Raw genomic sequence first — 19,275 nt, 5'->3', positions numbered from 1 at the left:
AACAGCAAAATTTCCTTAAAATTACCAATTCAGGGGCCGCAACCCAAAAACAGGTTGTCCAATTCATCTGAAAATTTCAGGGCAGATAGATCTTGACCTGATTAACAATTTTACTTCATGTCAGATTTTCTCTAAATTATTTGGTTTTTGAGTTATAAGCCAAAAACTGCATTTTACCCCTATGTTCTATTTTTAGCCGTGGCGGCCATCTTGGTTTGATGGCCAGGTCACGGACACATTTTTTAAACAAGAAACCCCAAAGATGATTGTGGCCAAGTTTGGATCAATTTGGCACAGCAGTTTCAGAGAAGAAGATTTTAGTAAAAGATATATAAAATTTACGAAAAATGGTTAAAAATTGACTTTAAAGGGCAATAACTCCTAAAGAGGTCAACTGACCATTTTGGTCATGTTGACTTATTTGTAAATCTGACCTTGCTGAACATTATTGCTGTTTACAGTTTACCTATATCTATAATAATATTCAATATAATAACCAAAAACAGCCAAATTTCCTTAAAATTACCAATTCAGGGGCCGCAACCCAAAAACAGGTTGTCCAATTCATCTGAAAATTTCAGGGCAGATAGATCTTCACCTGATTAACAATTTTACCCAATGTCAGATTTGCTCTAAATGCTTTGGTTTTTGAGTTATAAGCCAAAAACTGCATTTTACCCCTATGTTCTATTTATAGCCATGGCGGTCATCTTGGTTAGTTGGCGGGGTCACCGGACACAATTTTTAAACAAGATACCCCAATGATGATTGTGGCCAAGTTTCAAATAATTTGGCCCAGCAGTTTCAGAGGAGAAGATTTTTCTAAAAGATAACTAAGATTTACGAAAAATGGTTAAAAATTGACTATAAAGGGCAATAACTCCTAAAGTGGTCAACTGATCATTTTGGTCATGTTGACTTATTTGTAGATCTTACTTTGCTGAACATTATTGCTTTTTACAGTTTATCTCTATCTGAAATAATATTCAAGATAATAACCAAAAACAAAAAAATTTCCTTAAAATTACCAATTCTGGGGCAGCAACCTAACAACGGAATGTCAGATTCATCTGAAAATTTCAGGGCAGATAGATCTTGACCTGATTAACAATTTTACCCCATGTCAGATTTGCCCTAAATGCTTTGGTTTTTGAGTTATAAGCCAAAAACTGCATTTTACCCCTATGTTCTATTTATAGCCATGGCGGCCATCTTGGTTAGTTGGCGGGGTCACGGGACACAATTTTTAAACTAGATACCCTAATGATGATTGTGGCCAAGTTTGGTTAAATTTGGCCCAGTAGTTTCAGAGGAGAAGATTTTTGTAAAAGTTAACGCCGGACGACGACGACGGACGACGACGGACGACGACGGACGACGGACGCCAAGTGATGAGAAAAGCTCACTTGGCCCTTCGGGCCAGGTGAGCTAAAAAGGATTGATAAGAAAGAAAATATTTTTTGAGTACGATTATTGTTAGTTAAAATTGGTAGCTTTTTGGGTAAACCATGTCAAATATGATATGATTATAATCTCACATTTGAACTATACTTTTTAAGGGCTTAAAAACAAACACTAACCAGTAACTGTTATCAAAGAGATGACCCCATTATTCCATATCAGATGATAAGTATTATGTTTTCCTTGACCAGTTAAAAGAATACAATGATAGAATGGTTGTTATTTGCTTAATATCCAGTTGCAAAGATGGCATGAAAATTCATACTGCAGATGAGGTTAAGGGGGGAACATCTCCCTATCTGAAGTTTTTTTTTAAAGATTTTGTTTTCAACTTCGTACCTGCAGTTGGTCTGTAGTCATATGTGCTTCTCTATTATACAATGCAGCTATACATATATGAGCCCAGGTGGTCGTGTGGTCTAGCGGGACGGCTGCAGTGCAGGCGATTTGGTGTCACGATATCACAGTAGCATGGGTTCGAATCCCGGCGAAGAAGAACAAAAAATTTGCGAAAGCAAATTTACAGATCTAACATTGTTGGGTTGATGTTTAGACGAGTTATATATATATATAGTTTTTCAATTTAGACTCGTTTATATTTTTGTTTGGGCATGTATCATATTTTCCCTCCGCTTTATATGATCCGTTCATCCTATATAAACTCTTAAAATTTAAGAGTTTATTTAAAAATGAGGGTACTTTTTATATGGCCTTCCAAATACCGTTTCGATCCCTAACATCACTGAAGAGACATTTAATGTCGAAATCCGGATCTGGTGTACTAAAGAAATATTGACACCGAAAGTTTGTGGCACAACATCGTGGCCACAAGTTAACAAAAAATGCTTAAGTTACGTATCAAATTTAAATTAAGATCCATTTTGTTACATCTTGTGATCAATTTTATTTGGTAATCGCCAATGGCAGTCAGCAGGATTAAAGAACATCAGTTGTTCGACCTGTTAGTCAAATGCGTTTTGTTTAAATATACTTTTTCACTTTTTGGGTCTTTTGGAAAATGTTGTTTGTGCTGTTTTTAGACCCTTCTACAACGAAATTTGTTTGACATGCACACGTATAAAAATTGCGGTTTTTATCCAACGCAATCATAGGTTTGAACGTAGTTTTTCAATTTAGACTCGTATATATATATATATATATATAGCTGCATTATATAATAGAGAAACATATATATACTAGTAACTTTTGTATAGAAGAGGGGTTTGAATGGAGTTTGCAGAATATAAAATAATAGCTCAAATTTAAACAATTGAAATGAGAAAAATAGCAAATTATATGACGAACAGAGAATAATTGGGAGCAAAAGACAGTGGTAAATTAACAGTTATGTACAATACAGATTACAGAGATGAACTATGTACAGACAGAAGAAATCGTCTAATAACAAAGAAAATCTATATCGAGCAAGTTTTACGAGAATTCAACAGTATACACGTTATTTTTAAAGACATAGTAAAATTGATATAGGAATATATGGTATGAGTGACAATGAGACAACTCTCTATCCAAGTCAAACTTTATCAAATTAAACCATTATAGGTCAAGATACGGTCTTCATTTCAACACGGAGCTTAGGCTCACATCGAACAGCAAGCTATAAAGGCCCCAAAAATTACTAGTGTAAAACAATTCAAACGGGAAAACCAACGGTACAATCTAAATGAAAAACGAGAAACACTTATGAACCACATCAACAAACGACAACTACTGGACATCAGATTCCTGACATACCTATATATCTTTATACAATACAGAAATGAAGAAGCCACAATCAATTATAGTACCCTCAGATATAGAATCTTGAATAGTAAATAAATTTATTCCGTTTTGCAAATAAGACTTGAATTACATTTTTTGTAAGGCACGTTGGTCTTACTGTGCAAGGCTAAATGGCACGTGCGATAAGATTTTGAATTTTAAACCATAAGCACGCGACTGAAGAGCACTTCTCCTTAAAGAAATAAAGTCAAGGAGTGTTTTAAAAGGGCTGCGACATTTTGAGTGTGTGTCCGTGATAAATTGCTTGGAGTCCAAGGGATGACATTCAAATTCACACCTCTTATCAAATTGACTTTGAATTGTTGACTTTTCAATATATATTTTTAAATTAAAGCAAGATTAGAAAATATCTAGTAAATAAAAATGTATATTAAAATCTTACCGTTCTATGCTGTTTTATATATTGCTTATCATGATGTTTAATAAAGTACTTATCATGATGTCTTTTATGTACATGTATTTTGAAGATTTTCCTAAAGTGTAAATTCATTTTGAGGTAATACTCTAGTTAGTAAAGGAAGAGATTTGTTTGTGTTTTATGTATAAATACAATAATCAAAACATTTCAAAATATTTCAGTTGACAGTGTAGGACGGTGTCACAGGGGAGTCTGCGTCTTTTTAATTCGAAATAAAAACTTCACCTTAACCTTTACCCTTTCGTTTTTTATTCTCATTTAAAAAAATGTACTTATATCTTATTCCAGTATAACTTAACAAAATCGTGTTGTGAATTTTATTGAATCTACAAATTTAAATGTTTGATACGTTAACGGTTATGACAATCCGTATTTTTCTACATACGGGTATTTTACCACCCGTATCTTGACAATCGTGTACTAATGACAAGGTAATACACCTTTTGTAATTTTGAATTAACTTACTAAATTAATAAATGTCTCAGGTACACGTATCTATGACATCTATTATCATTTTCTTTTGAGGATGTTTTATGTCACATTTTTGAAGTGAATTAATAATTACATGTATACAAAAGATAATTTACACCTCGAAACGTGAATTCAAAATTCATCTTAAACTCGTGTTTTCATTGAACGGTCGACTCTTGATATCTTTACATGATCTGTTATTTTATGATTTTATATTTTAATAAGTTTCTAAACTAAATTATCTTATATCTTTAGTTTATATTGTCACTATCTTATTTAGGTTTGATTTATTAACTTCGTTTGTTATTTCAAGATTTTAGATTTTACCGTTTTCATGGTTTTACTGTATGTCTATTATTGGTATAAAATTCTCACAATCTAAGTGTGTTAAATGCCAGTAACGATTTCAATTTGAATTTTAAGTTTTAAAGTTTACAGTCGAAATTGGGACAATTAGCTTCGTTACAAATAGTTACAATTGTGAACCGACCGTAAACATATTAACGCGCAGTTCGTTTTTGTAAAACTGAATATTATCATATACATGTAGTTGTAAATGGGTCATAAAACTAATTTTAGTATTATCTGCATACTTTGAGCATTTATTTAAAGATTTTTATATTCAACAATAGACATCGACAGAAAATGTATAATGAACTATTTACAAGATATGATTTTTCAAGTGGATTACATTTCCGGTGCATATGGTAAAACCCAATATTCAATACAGGTCAAAATTAAAGCGCTAAATGTTGCGTAATGTTCCTATCATAATGTAAAACATGCACATATTTTGATTTGCCAAGGACATATAAAGTACTCACAAAATAGTCTCTTGAGGTTGAGAATAAGATATATAGTAAAATCAGGAAATGTCTTTATAATCGAAAGACTGGATTATATCTGCAGAAGTACGGACAAAAATATTGTAATAAAATGTTTTAAAATAAGACGATATTCCGCAAAACTTTTGTCGTTATATCCGATATATATATATATATATATATATATGAGAGTCTGGATCGTGTTAACACTAACTGTATTTGAATGATTGTTGGTTGCTAAACGTCCAGCGGCAAATATTTCATGTATGCCAGGACAAGCCACAGACGCTAGAATTGTTAGCAAAAAGACCAGAATAAAGGGCAGACATATAAAAAATGAAAAGAGAAAAAAATGAAAAATTGAAAAAGAAAAGAGAATGCACGTTTAACAACCAAGAATCAATTAATATGATAGGCAAAATACATAACAATCGTGTACTTATGACAAGGTAATACACCTTTTGTAATTTTGAATTAACTTACTGAATGGATAAATGATAGTAACGATTTGTATTTAAATTTGAAGTTTAAAAGTTTACAGTTGTAATTGGGACAATTAGCTTCGTTACAAATAGTTACAATTGTGAACCGACCGTAAACATATCAACGCGCAGTTCGTTTTTGTAAAACTGAATATTATCATATACATGTAGTTGTAAATGGGTCATAAAACTAATTTTAGTATTATCTGCATACTTTGAGCATTTATTTAAAGATTTTTATATTCAACAATAGACATCGACAGAATATGTATAATGAAATTTTTATAAGATATATTATTCAAGTGGATTACATTTCCGGTGCAGATATGGTAAAACACGATATTCAATACAGGTCAAAATTAAAGCGCTAAATGTTGCGTAATGTTCATATCATTGTGTAAAAAATGCACATATTTTGATTTGCGAAGGACATATTTAGTACTCACAAAATAGTCTCTTGAGGTTACGAATAAGATATAGTAAAATCAGGAAATGTCTTAATCGAAAGACTGGATTATATCTGCAGACGTGTGACAAAAATATTGTAAGAAAAAGTTTAAAATAAGGCGAAATATCGCAAAACTTTTGTCGTTGTATCCGATATGAGAGTCTGGATCGTGTTAACACAAACTGTTTTGATTTATTGTTGGTTGCTAAACGTCCAGCGGCAAATATTTCATTATATGTTCAGGACAAGACATAGACTAGATAGAATTATTAGCAAAAAGAGCAGAATGAAGGGCAGACATATAAAAATGAAAAGAGAAAAAACTGAAAAATTGAAAAAGAAAAGAGAATGCATGTTTAGCAACCAACAATCAATTAATATGATGGGCAAAATAAATAAAGAAAATTTGTCTAAATAATTAAAGCAAGAGAAGTAAAAGACCCCATCCAGATCCTGACTTTAACACACGGCCATGTATTGACATTATTACAGACGAATCGATGTAATTTTTCAGTTAAAGTGATTATTATTGCATAATGTCCAGTAACACATATTTCATGATTAATCAGGACAAAAACAAAATATTATTCATATGTCCGATAGGTATTGAATCTTTGACGAATTTATAGAATCTAACATCTTTGAAGTCATAAGGACAGTATGGAAAAAAACAAAATCACAAAAATACTGAACTCCGAGGAAAATGATAAACGAAAATTCCCTAATCAAATGGCAAAATAAAAAGCTCAAACACACCAAAAGGAACGGGAAACAAACTGTCATATTCCTGACTTGGTACAGGAGTTTTCTTATGTAGACAATGGTGGATTAAACCTTGTTTGATAGCTAGCTCAATCTCTCACTTGCATAACAGTCACATCGAATTCCATTGTATTGACAACGATGTGTAAACAAAACAAACAGACGTATTAGGTAAAAACTAAAATATATGGAAAGTGCATGCGCAATACATCGTGTACTTAATTTAACTTTCATTTTTTTGCTAATCTTTCTAGTTGTAAAATTATACGACGGAACTTTATAAACACATTTTTTCGACCCCCTCATTTAAGCAATACCTATATATTTATTTGCTATTCAATCTTATTATGTATGTATCTTAATGAATGACCCCTTAAAAGTTATAACATTATAAAACAACGCTGTTATATAAGTAATATAAGTAGTTATATACATGTATCTATAGTGGGTTTATCATAAATACACTATGGATCAATTCTTATCATTGCTATCACCAAACGGGTTTAAGGTGGTGAAATGTTAAAAAATACCTTGAACTCCTTGGGAATACTATCCCTGGAAGAATTGCTTAACCTCCTTCCGACATCATTATTGAATAAAACGCCCAAGAACAAGTCCTCTGATCCTTTCCTATCCCTCCGATTTTTATTCTTTTTCCTGGAGGATAATCTCCTTTTAAGTTTAGTGAAAAATCCCCCGTCGGGTAAACTGTCAGCACTCCCCGGAGACGGTGAAGATTCGGCGTAATGTTCATCGAGATCGTCTAAAGACGAACAGGGTTTTAGGTACTGTCCATACTGGCTGGTTCTTAATGATCCAGTACACGGTAAACTTCCAGTTCTCTGCATAGCTTTACTTGGCCCAAGAGATGTTGAAGGGAGACTTAATGATCTCGGTGGAGATGCCATAGTTTCACTTATATTCCAATATCAAAATCGTGAATAGTTTATTCTATATTAAAACGGTCCAAAGATCACGAAAAAAAGCACATACAAATCTTTCCGTAATTATTTTTTTTTAAATTAAATAATTTGTTTTATGTTTAAACTATTAAAAGTTTGTTTTTTTACACGGCACGCAACTGCTTTTATAAAAAAGTACTTTAACTTCACTATATTCTGTTGTGGATACTTCACGAATAATGGACTGGAAATATTTGATCAATGTTTTAGTAGCTATAAAATCTCGATCAAAGATAAAATATTTCAATCAGAAAAGTTATTTGAACGCACCTTTATTACTTAGCTAAAATTTATGAAATATTACAAGCAGTTTGATTTATACCACGTTATGAACAGATTATATCCATATACAAACAAATGGTGTCCTTACCAATACAGAAAGAGGTAGTTGAGGGGGTAGATCTACCAAGAGCAAAGGTCAAGATTGCCAAAGGATTTAAAATAAAAGAAAAATCATGACAATGCAATTCTGAATGAAATAGAAGGAGGAAAGTTGAGGAATACTAAAAGTTGGAAATTATATAAAAAAAATAAGATTATTTATCTAATCTGTATCCGGTTTCTCTCAGGCTCTCAAAAGAAAGAATAGCAAAGAACGGATATTTCTATAAAGAAGATACAGTTTTGTAGTTTTTGTGTGTAGAAACATTAGCAATACAAACATTACCATCACCCTACATGTAACAATATCAATTTACACTTGACTAAAATCATGTTGGATTTCATTATATATGTATTATTTTTAGGGGAGGGGTGAAATTGATAATTTGATATGATACATCTGTAATCATGAATTTTTTCATACGTGTATGACAAAAACATAAATAACGTTACATTGTTTTCGGATCTCCGCAAATTGAAAGAAATGGTTTACGATGGTTTAAAACAATCTTTATAAAATTGAATGTTAAGCTCAGCTCAAAGAATTTTCAGCTATTTTCAGCAAAACGTAACATAGATGTACTAGCAGTATAGATAGTATAGCGTGGCACAGCAGAATGTATAATCTTTTTATCCTAGTAATTTACAATCGTCCTAAAATGGGTTTGTCATCATTTACTGACCACATCGCAAGAACTGAACAATATTTCAAATGTTGGAGAAAAATCTAAATATGAATGTTCCCTCTTTTGTACCCCCGTAAATCGCTGATAAATGACAAGAGCTCTCTACCACTTGATATTATAGATTCTTTTCTATTTAAGACGTTTTTATCAGAAGGAATTTTACCTACCCCCTGATAAAGAAATCCAACTGTCATCTTGATATAATATACGTCATTTATCTCAATTAAATTTCAATTTATTCTAAAATTAAATATTTGTCTTGTATTTGCATATACTGAAAATATCCCGTCGACAGGCAGAGGTCGCTGTCTTGAACACGAAAACTACTTTTACATAACTTTTTTTATGTTTTCATCCAGACAATAAGGTTATAAAAGTCTTATTTTGGCGGTGGTTTTTCTAATTATAAACCTAGTTGTCAGCGGACTAAAATACAATGAGTAAAAGTAAATACTACCATAACGGACATGTTACGTGCATCATTGTGGAATTATGTTGCTTTTATTTTTAAATCTTAAAAAAATAAGACATTTGTTCATTCTTTCAGAGTTCAGAAAGTCAGATGTCAATATCCAAAAACGTGAATGTTTGTTTCCATTTTTCTGGTGTGTTATTCGTTACATCATTCGGAACTTCTCTAGTTCCATGTCGTATAAGTAATGCCCACCTTTTTAATGCATTAGCTTTTGCTCTTCTTTTGTGCACCAGCTGAGTAATCTTGACAATATTGTTTTATTACACATGCAAAATAACGCATATTATCTTTGTCTTCTTTGTTCTTTTGCATCTATTTTATTTCCAATAGTATTATATCATTTTCAACTTCTCATGCATAAGAAATATTCTCCTCTTTGTTTTAAATCTTTAGGAATCTGAGTATTGTCGTATATCATAGATTTGATTGGTCAACGTTCTAAGTCATTTCAGGGCAGTTTATTTTAATGAGTGGATGGAGTCCGAATGCCCAGTTCCTACTCCACTTGTGACCTCTGTGTTATGGTCTTATGTTATCAGGTTCATATATGTCTTTTGTCAATACAAAAGTAAAATCATGAAGCCGATGACTATAGGTGACCAAACAAGAGGAACTTCCGAGACGTGGTTGTTGGGATTTCCAATAAAACAGGAACCCACCAGTCCACGGGTACTGTCCTTTCCATTTCAATAATAAGGTTATACATATTTCTTAATCGACTAATTATAACCTTATTATTGAAATGTTGATAGGTGTGCTGGTGCATGTATATGCATACATGCACCAGCACACCTATCAACATTTACAACACATGAACATAACAATACGATACACATTTGTATAAATAAATATAGCATTGATTGATTGATCATTGGTTGTTTAATGCCCAATGCAAATAGGTCATGTATATTCAGGAAGAGATAAATAACAATATAACATCCAGCATAAAAAACTGCTACAACATAGAAGTACCAAAATGTACACGACGTTTAAAAATGCCATAAAATAATAATTATCTTATTTTAGACCAACACATAATTGTTCATTAATTCCTGTACTGGACAAGTTTATATTTCAATAACTATTTGCAATTGCATGGTGTTCTATTGCGCTTGAAGTCACGTGACTTCATATAACACCTGCTCATTTTACCGTGAGAAAGCTAAACAAATTAACATAAAAGTTATGCTGATTTGTATCATATAAAGTATTCACATGATTTCTTTACATAATGTCCAACAGCACAAAATACAACATTTGAGTCTTACATATGTATTATGATGTTTTTGGTTATCGGTTGTAGGAGCAGTTTTCTCTGATTAATCAATTAACTTGCTGGTTGGCTGTTATTTTGAAAAAAAGTTATACATAAAAAAAAACATACTTTTGCAGAAAACTACGCTATATATTATTCATTTCAATAATAGTGAGTATGACTATATTTATAGGACTATATATATAGCTATCATCATATTAATCATGATTACAAGGAATGTTGCAGCTCGTCATAAATAATAAAATATTGACCAACAGATAAACACTCATTTCGCTTAAGGCAAATAACAAACTGGCACATGAACGAAAGCATTTTATAAAAATGTAACGATCGTTTCTTGATATATTGTAGAAAAATAAACCAAATGCGTTACGTGTAAACATACCGTGCTTGTAGTATAAAAAGAGAAGATGTGGTATGATTGTCAATGAGACAACTCTCCACTGGTCACCGTACGGCCTTCAACGATGAGCAAAGCCCAGCTATAAAAGGCCTCGAAATGACAATGTAAAACAATTCAAACGAGAAAACTAACGGCCTAATTTATAAAAAAAATATACGAAAAACAAATATGTAACACTTCAAGATATACCTGTTTTCTATAAAGTTAAACTTAAGTTAATGTTTAAGAAAGCTGTGAAAATAGCAAAATTTGGTGGAATTGAAAAGGATTTTGAATTGGTGTTCTGTTATACTGTTTCATATTTTTGGGAATTTCTGTTATAACTTCGGAAGGAGTAGTTTGAATACAATGAGTAAATATGCACTTGTGATGACATAATTAATATATTGATATCCAACATTCTAGATGTTCTTTGACATTTTTCAAAAAGAGACAATTAAAGATATATGAGTTTGAACTGCAAACTTCCTGGTCTATGTGTACTTTAGTATCTATATGTCTCCTCAGGATTACATTCTTTTTAAATTTTGAAACAAAGTAGACCAAAACACAATAGTAGAATCAATTGTTGTATAACGTGTTCACATTTAAATGATACTCCTTTACTATGGAGGTGCACTCAAAATTAAAAGGCTATTTACAAAACAACGCAATACATGAATATATGCGTACAATGACCTTATTATACTTATTTTTAATACGGAATATCAATAATAGTGCCTAATAAAATGTATTTTCAGTGCATTGTCAGAAAATACTTTTTAGAAATGTCTATCAGTGGCGGATGTAGAAATTTTCATCAGTGGGAACCACTGACTGCTCCGGTCATGCTTCATTGTTTCCCTATGCAAATAAGCAAAACTTTCCCACAAAAAGTGTGGCCTGGGCACATTGCCCCCTTTAGGGACTTATAATTTTTTACCTGGGAGGGGGCTGGTCATTTTGAAATCAAACATACAAAATATTTCACTATTTTTATTTCATCCCCCCCTTTATCAAACATGTCAAAATTTTAACATGCAAATCACTTATCATGTTATTTCACGAAAATATTGAAAATGAAATATTTTCAGGGGATTGGGTCCAAAACTTATTTGAGGGAAAATTGTCTTGAAATAGAGCTCTTCCACAAGGCCTCTTCCATGAATATAAGTAGGTAGAGCAAGCCAGTGCTTTGAGTAGTTTTTTCTGACTTTTTTTCTAATATCCTATATTGTGCTATTAAAGAAAACTTGATCCTAAGTAACTCTAAAAAATAACTATATGAAACAGTAACAACACATTATTTAATAAGACGAATTCTATTATATGATCCTCTCTTGAACGCTGCTTAAACTTAAGTTTTACGTTAGGTCTTATTAAAACCTCAATTGAATCACTAAATTTTTATATGGATAGTTCATGCTTTCAGTTTGAACAATTAAATTACTCCTTTATTGTCACATTTCATTCATAAACGTGTGATAGTAATTTCAAAATGTTGATGTATTAGCCTAAAAAGTACAAATTTTGAGGGAGTTAGAGCATAAATGGACCCAAAGGCATCTTGTAAAATCAAAAAGATACATTACAGGTGTTTATCATCTCGGAATCTTCTCGTGTATCAATATTCAACTGTTTGTATGCAGATTAGATGACTGTGTAATCATCTATTGGAGAATAATTTGCTCTATAATATATTCTTTCATGATGCGGCGTATCAGATTTGTATTTTTGGACAAATTTTTTAACCATTCGCTGTAGATTTCGTTTTAATTTATACTTCATTTCTCTCAAACTATTAAGTTTATTAAAACAAAACTTGGCAGTAAAGCTTGTAAATTTAGTGATCAAAATGAGTGAAATACATGTATAACGACTGAATTATAGGGATTATGAACCACGTATGCAGCTTCCTACATCACCATAGTCTTAAAATGTCTTTTTTAAATGATAAGTCCCTTTATCCGCATGTTTATTGCGCGAATTTAGTCCACTTTACTGACATTTCCCAATTCTAAATCACGACACTAATGGGCTTACAAGTGATTAGCATTATACGGAAAACGTTACATGTCCGTATTCCTGTCCCATGTTTTAATGTATCTTGAGAAAATTTAAATGCATTCTCAAACGTGTTTCGATAGTCTAGCTGATGATATTTATACAATATAACGTTCCCCCTTGTCTTCAAGTTATGTTAAATTATACAACTTAACAGGGAGCTGTACTATATATGATGTAAAATTCAACTGTGACTTAAATTTATTTAATCAAAATCTGTTGAATAGACATAAGAAGATGTGGTATGAGTGTCATTGAGACAATTCCCAATTAAAGTCACAATTTATAAAAACAAACCCATAAAAAGTCTAATACGGTCTTGAACACGGAGGCTTGGCTCACACCGAACAGCAAGCTATTATACAGGGCCCCAAAAATTACAAGTGTAAAATCAACAAACGACAACTACTGAACATCAGATTCCTGACTTAGGACAGGTTCCAAAAATTAATTGCAGCGGGTTTAAACGTTTTAATGGTACCAAACCTTCACCCTTAACTGAAACAATAGTGTACCATCACAACATAGAAGCTCTGGATACTGTTTTACTTACTTCCATATCGTTCTGTATAGAAAGGGTTAGTTGATTGTTGTTTCCTAACCGTTCAGTGGCAAATATTTAAACATATATTTTCGGCTGCAAACACATTTATAAATGCAATAAGCAATTTCTTCACATTGAATGAGCAGATATATGGGCGGAACGTTTAAATTTCAAACCAAAAGGAGGCCATGTTAGAAGCAAATAAATGCTGGTAACAAGCCACCTTCGAACTTCTCAAAAAGTTGCTGCAAGAGTTCTGTTATGTAGAGAAAGCTTGTCACTTTCGATTTCCAACAAGAGTATCCAAATTAAACGTCCTCAACGTTTTAAACTAATTGCAACATAATTATATTATCATGATTATACATGAAAGCATGTGCTCATAGAGCAATTCAATAACTTATACGATCATTTAACAGAAAATACACGAAAACTGGATTTGTTTGGGGTAAATTTCTGTTCTTTAAATTATTTGTTATTTTTACCATGATAATTCTCCTTTTTAGCATCCTTATAAGTTATAAAAATACCCCAAAAATTTAAATGGATGTCGAGTGGTAAGGCAACACTTACCTGCCTCTTTCCCGTGAAGTTAACACCGCGATATGCCGGATTAGATCTACGTAGAAGGCGATGTGGATTTAACACTGACGTGTCTTTTGTTGTGTTAGCTGTTCTCCAATGAGGATCATTGCGATTAAGAAAGTGGACGACAGAGCCGTCAGTACTGTTTCGTCTTTCTTTTTTACAGTCTTTTTCACACAATTTCTGAACAGTATCAATACTATATTTCCTATCATGACGCCGGTTCATCTTTTAAATTCTAGCAATTTGTAATAATGAATTATATCAATTAATAAATCTGAAAATTATCGAACAAACTGGTATCTACCTTTTTAAACAAATTACAATTTATATGAAAAGTTTAACCAATTAAATACAACCTTTTTGTTATTTCAAACAATTACAATCTATCGAATTAAAACCTATTTAATTCTATTATAATGCCGCCTGATGAAGATAGGTTTTAACTAATCTTTTACACCATGTTAACCTTTTTCAATTTATTTAAGATGTAACTGATAAGTATAAAATTTATAATTTCGTATAATATAAAATGCGTGTTTCATAATATTTATTTGTTAAAGTTAATGTTCTCACAATAAAGAAGTATATCAAGATCCAGACGAATACAGTCTTCGTAAATCAAAACAACGCAGAAGGGGAAAACCCTAAATATTTGACAATAAGAACATTAAACGTAGAACTGTTAAAATAAATAGAAAAAAAACGAATTAAAACAATCTAGAAATTATAATTCGACATTTTCAATGTTTTACGGAAATCTGTGAAATTTGGTTTATCTTCTCATTTTCATATATCGTCCAGACCTTGCATGACATATTTGCCACTGGACGTTAAGCAAACAACAATCAATCAATCTATCATTTTCATATAAACAGCAACATCATTTATAAACAAAAGAATTATTCGCTATTTGTTACTCGCCATTCCGCAGCTTTACCGGAAGGTCCTATTGTATTAGGTCAAATTTGTGTTTTTAAGTCTTTTGCTGCAATGTAAGTATTTTGATAGTGCCAAACGTTTTGTACATGATCAGTTAAAACATGTCAATGTCAGGTCACGTATATTTATGAATTAAAACATTGACTCATGAATAAACTTTAGCTCCATTGAGTGTAGTATTTCTTAATTGTGTAAATTAGTTTTAATATTTAAAATTCTATTTCTGATAACAAGTGATATGGTTGTTCTAGATGAAGATAATGTCATTTATATGTATTAAATCATTCCCCCCCCCCCCCCAAAAATAGGAACGGTAATTCTCCAAAATGCTTACCTGAAATGTCAGGACCAAACATCACTAACGTATATGGCTTCTTTTTTTGTGTTGAAGATTTAATGAATATAAATGAGAAGATGTGGTATGATTGCCAATGAGACATTTGTCCATCCAAGTCAAAATGTGTAGAAAGTTAATAATTATAGGTCAAAGTAAATGTTCTTTAATATTTCAAATTGTTTTCACATATTTAATGTTAGCTTTCTTTTATCCTTACAATCTTACAGTTACTGTTTATACATGTATGTGGTGGCTCTCTATTCTTATTTTCCAGTAGAGGAACAAGATGTATACACTTCTGTTATTATAAGCTCGAAGGGATAAGAGCAAGTTAACTTAATTTGATTCAGTGGAAATAAAATGAAACAAATTCAAATCTACTAAGAATAATAAAACGGGGATACTTTGCCCCTAGAGCATGTGACAAAAAATGTTCCTGTCATAAGCCTTCTATCTTTGAACATTACGTCAAGGCAGATTAGGAATATGAGGGGGACAAAAGTGAAAAAGTGTCAGACATCATCATAGCCATACTAATACACAAAGCAGTTAATTGGTATAGTCCGAAAACTATTTAAGAAAATTCTGATCATCATAAAACCCACTACAATATGTACATCATGAAGAATGAGTTTATTTTGCTAAATGAAAACATGATACAATGGATAAGTTCCAAACAGAATCCAATATCTGTAAAAACACATTCTCCTCTGATGGAGTAATGACTGGATTATTTTCTTCTCAGTGACCTAATGAATTGTGCATGCACAATTTGATTTTAATTTTTACATGGCCTTTTATAAAAAATCTTAAACATTTGCTTTGTAGCTCTTTATGACTTAACAGAAAACAATTATTAGGTATATCATTGGTTGATAACGCTAGAAAAAGATTGATGTTGTTTTCAATTTTGTTCCGCATATATAAGGTTTTAAAGAAAAATGCAGATGATTTAAGTAAAAACTAATTCTTTAAAAAAAAAATTCGGATAATTACTCCTTTTATAAATATAGTAGGTCAATTGTCTTGGTAACGATGGTATAATTGAAAATGACTAAGTTACGGTCCTTATAAAAGTACCACCCTAAACGCCACGAATTAAACTGATGTGCTTTTAAATAGGACTATTAGTGTCAAGAATTTAAAATTTAATCTATTATTGGTGTTCTAAACATGATAACGGTTAATGATGTTGACCTTCAACCACGAGTTACTATTAAATGTATTATGATGGAATTTGCGTTAATGTTGAATGTTCTTAACATCAACATATGAGAGAGATAACAAACTATATATATATATATATATATATACAAATACAGATGAAAAGGGACCTTCTTATGAACGAAGACTGCACTACGATATGAAAATTGTCCAGGTTGTAAATGATCATTATATTTAAGTATTTAGGGGGGGGGGGGGGGGGGTTGTCGGGTCGACATTATGGCAGAGCGTTGTAAAAATGCGACAATGTTGAACCAGCTCAAAATGTATGTAGCGAGTTCATGGTGTTTAAAAGTTGCAATGCCATGGTATTAAGATCGCAGATGATGCGCAGTGGTAATAGTTTCAGTGTTCACGGTAGCAAGTAAGACTACGCTAGTCGCAGTTCAAACTACGATTGTTTCCCGCTTGTATTACGACAGGTACGTTTGAACTACGATAATACTACGTCCATGCTGTGCGCGTAGTACGGACATTGCAACTCTCGCTATAATCATGAGCACTACATTTCATTTTCAGGACGAGTCTATTATGAATGTTTGACGCTGTCGACACAATTCTCCAAGTGGCACCAATTCTATTAATCAATGTATGCAAGGCAGAGCATAGTTGAAAGAAAGCTCGTCTTCAATCGTTAATTTATTCATTGCTGAACCAGTCTCCAAAATGCAAGTATCTTTCACCAGAAAGAAATTGTGCTCTCTATCCCTGCGAGGTCATTACCCTTCTGAACATGAGAATGTCTTGTTGACCTTGCAACATCTAGCAAGGTGTATTATACATGTAGAATGATAATACATTTTTAACGTGCATCCTTTTTCTAATCAACATAAAAATTACAGCGGAGGCCCCAAAAAGTTCCATATTATATATATATTGAACGTCCGCTGAACACGACAAAGTCGTAGAGATAACGTAGCGTAGACGTGAGACTTTTGGTAGCAACGTAATTCTTGCGTTATGCGATTTTCTAGCGCAAAGCAGTGCTCAGCCGGAAACAGTCGGATGATATCGTAACACTATCAGGTTCGCAGCATGGTTTGTCGTGATATGATTGGATTTTGGAACTGACTGATGACGTTAAGTGTGTAGCGCAGGCTTAAAAGGACGGGGAATGGTGTGGGGTGTCATAAAGGAAAAAATACATAAAGATGATTGTGCGTAGTAGAAGCGTAACAGTGAAGTGTAGGTCTACACACAAAAGACAATTTTCGTAATTTTTCATGACCCCGCTTGGACTGTTCCGGACAAGGAGTTTGTCGAGAGTGTAGTAGAGTTTTCATCCAGTGCTAAGAGGCCTTTCTCTTTGTGTTAATAGAAATATCACTAAAGATTCATTTCAATTATTATTATAAGAAAAACTACGAATGATAGAATGATAGAAACTGCTTTGTGTGTTTGAAAGGGGGTCCATTAGAGCGACAGAGTAACTACAAAACTAGACATGACATTAACCCACGGTCTGCTTTGATTGACATGTCGACTGATCAAAAGACAGCAGCCAAGCGTAAATATTTGAAACTTTGCTAGTTCAGACATCCAGGTCGCAATTTGTCCAAATTATATTTCTCTTTTATTACAATATTACATGCGTGGGGTACTTTGTTTAGATGATTGTTCGTAATTGACAGTGCTATTTGACTTATGTCAATTTATCTATAATATACACATACATGTAGTATACGATTGCTGCCTTAAAACTATGCCAGTAAATAGAATAATACAAAGAATTGATCGTCATCTTTAGTGCAGTACGTCAGTTCTCTTACTTAAATTCTGTTTTACTTGTTACTTTGTACATTCGTGTCAACACGGCCGATTCCGTACCCTCATCTAAGAAGGAGAGTGGCGGATTATACCGAGGATTGCCGAATGTTACTTTGTGGTGTTACGTCTTACCTCTTTGTTTTGAAACGTCTTCCGAAGGAAATGAGCCTCCGATCTGCAAAGCTTCCGGTGAAAGTTTTCTTTCCTTCCGGCCGGTATATCGCCATCACTACTTGATAAAATGTCGGTCATCTTACTGATTGATTTACAAAGAGTTTCATCAAAACTAGTACTGCCGTGTGTGAACGATCGAAGTCTTCGCTCCGTTTTGTCCTGTTGCGGAGGAACGTACAAGCTGAAGCACCTTTGCCGCCGTATCCCGTGACGATTCATGGTGCTCAACAATAAATTTAATCTCACTTTATTCGTAAATAATTAATGTGAATAATTATAATTTAAAAGTCACAGTGATCTCTTCTCGCATATTTACGTCAGATTTGAAGCATCCATAGTGAAAATCATTTTAAAGTAATTTAAAATTAACTTCGCCAAATATTCAGTAATTTTACCATCTGCAGCGAAATTACACATACTATATCACAATTATTTTACAATAATCTTCTGAATTGTCCCAGCGGAGACGAACAATTTTATATGTGTTGTTTTTATTATTTGAACACGAGATAAATGGATGAACAATGAATTTACTTGTCTAATACATGTGGTGGTTGAAGCTGTTTACAAGTTAAATATTTCCCCTTAAGGCTGATGAAGCGATAGGAAAACAAAATTTCTAAATTTTCGCACATATTTAGGTATTAAAAGATATAAATTTGAATCGCCAACAGCGAGGAAGATGATAATCTTTTACAACTGTAAACACGTGATTACGCCGCAAAAAATATAATGAGAAAGATCTACTTCATGCAAGGTGTTACTTGTCATGCATCTAGTAGGACATATATGTAAATGTTCTACATCTGA

At 32.5% G+C, this 19,275-nt stretch overlaps 1 protein-coding gene across 2 annotated transcripts in view; it reads right to left on the bottom strand.

Annotated features, from left to right (window-relative positions):
• LOC134681449 (protein unc-13 homolog D-like) overlaps positions 1-18,958 on the bottom strand; it is a 36,616-nt gene extending 17,658 nt beyond the window's left edge. The window contains exon 1 of one of the 2 annotated variants that reach the window (XM_063541081.1): positions 18,424-18,958. In XM_063541081.1, the coding sequence (XP_063397151.1) occupies positions 18,424-18,684 (261 nt within the window). In that variant the 5' untranslated portion in view covers positions 18,685-18,958. Of the gene's footprint in view, positions 1-7,196; positions 7,876-18,423 lie in introns of those variants that run through there. The other variant, XM_063541080.1, reaches the window with a different exon arrangement.
• Positions 18,959-19,275: the final 317 nt, after the last annotated feature.

This window comes from Mytilus trossulus, chromosome 8 (assembly GCF_036588685.1).
Source record: "Mytilus trossulus isolate FHL-02 chromosome 8, PNRI_Mtr1.1.1.hap1, whole genome shotgun sequence".
NCBI classification, from domain to species: Eukaryota; Metazoa; Mollusca; class Bivalvia; order Mytilida; family Mytilidae; genus Mytilus; species Mytilus trossulus.
This window is presented reverse-complemented; position numbering and strand designations above follow the sequence as displayed.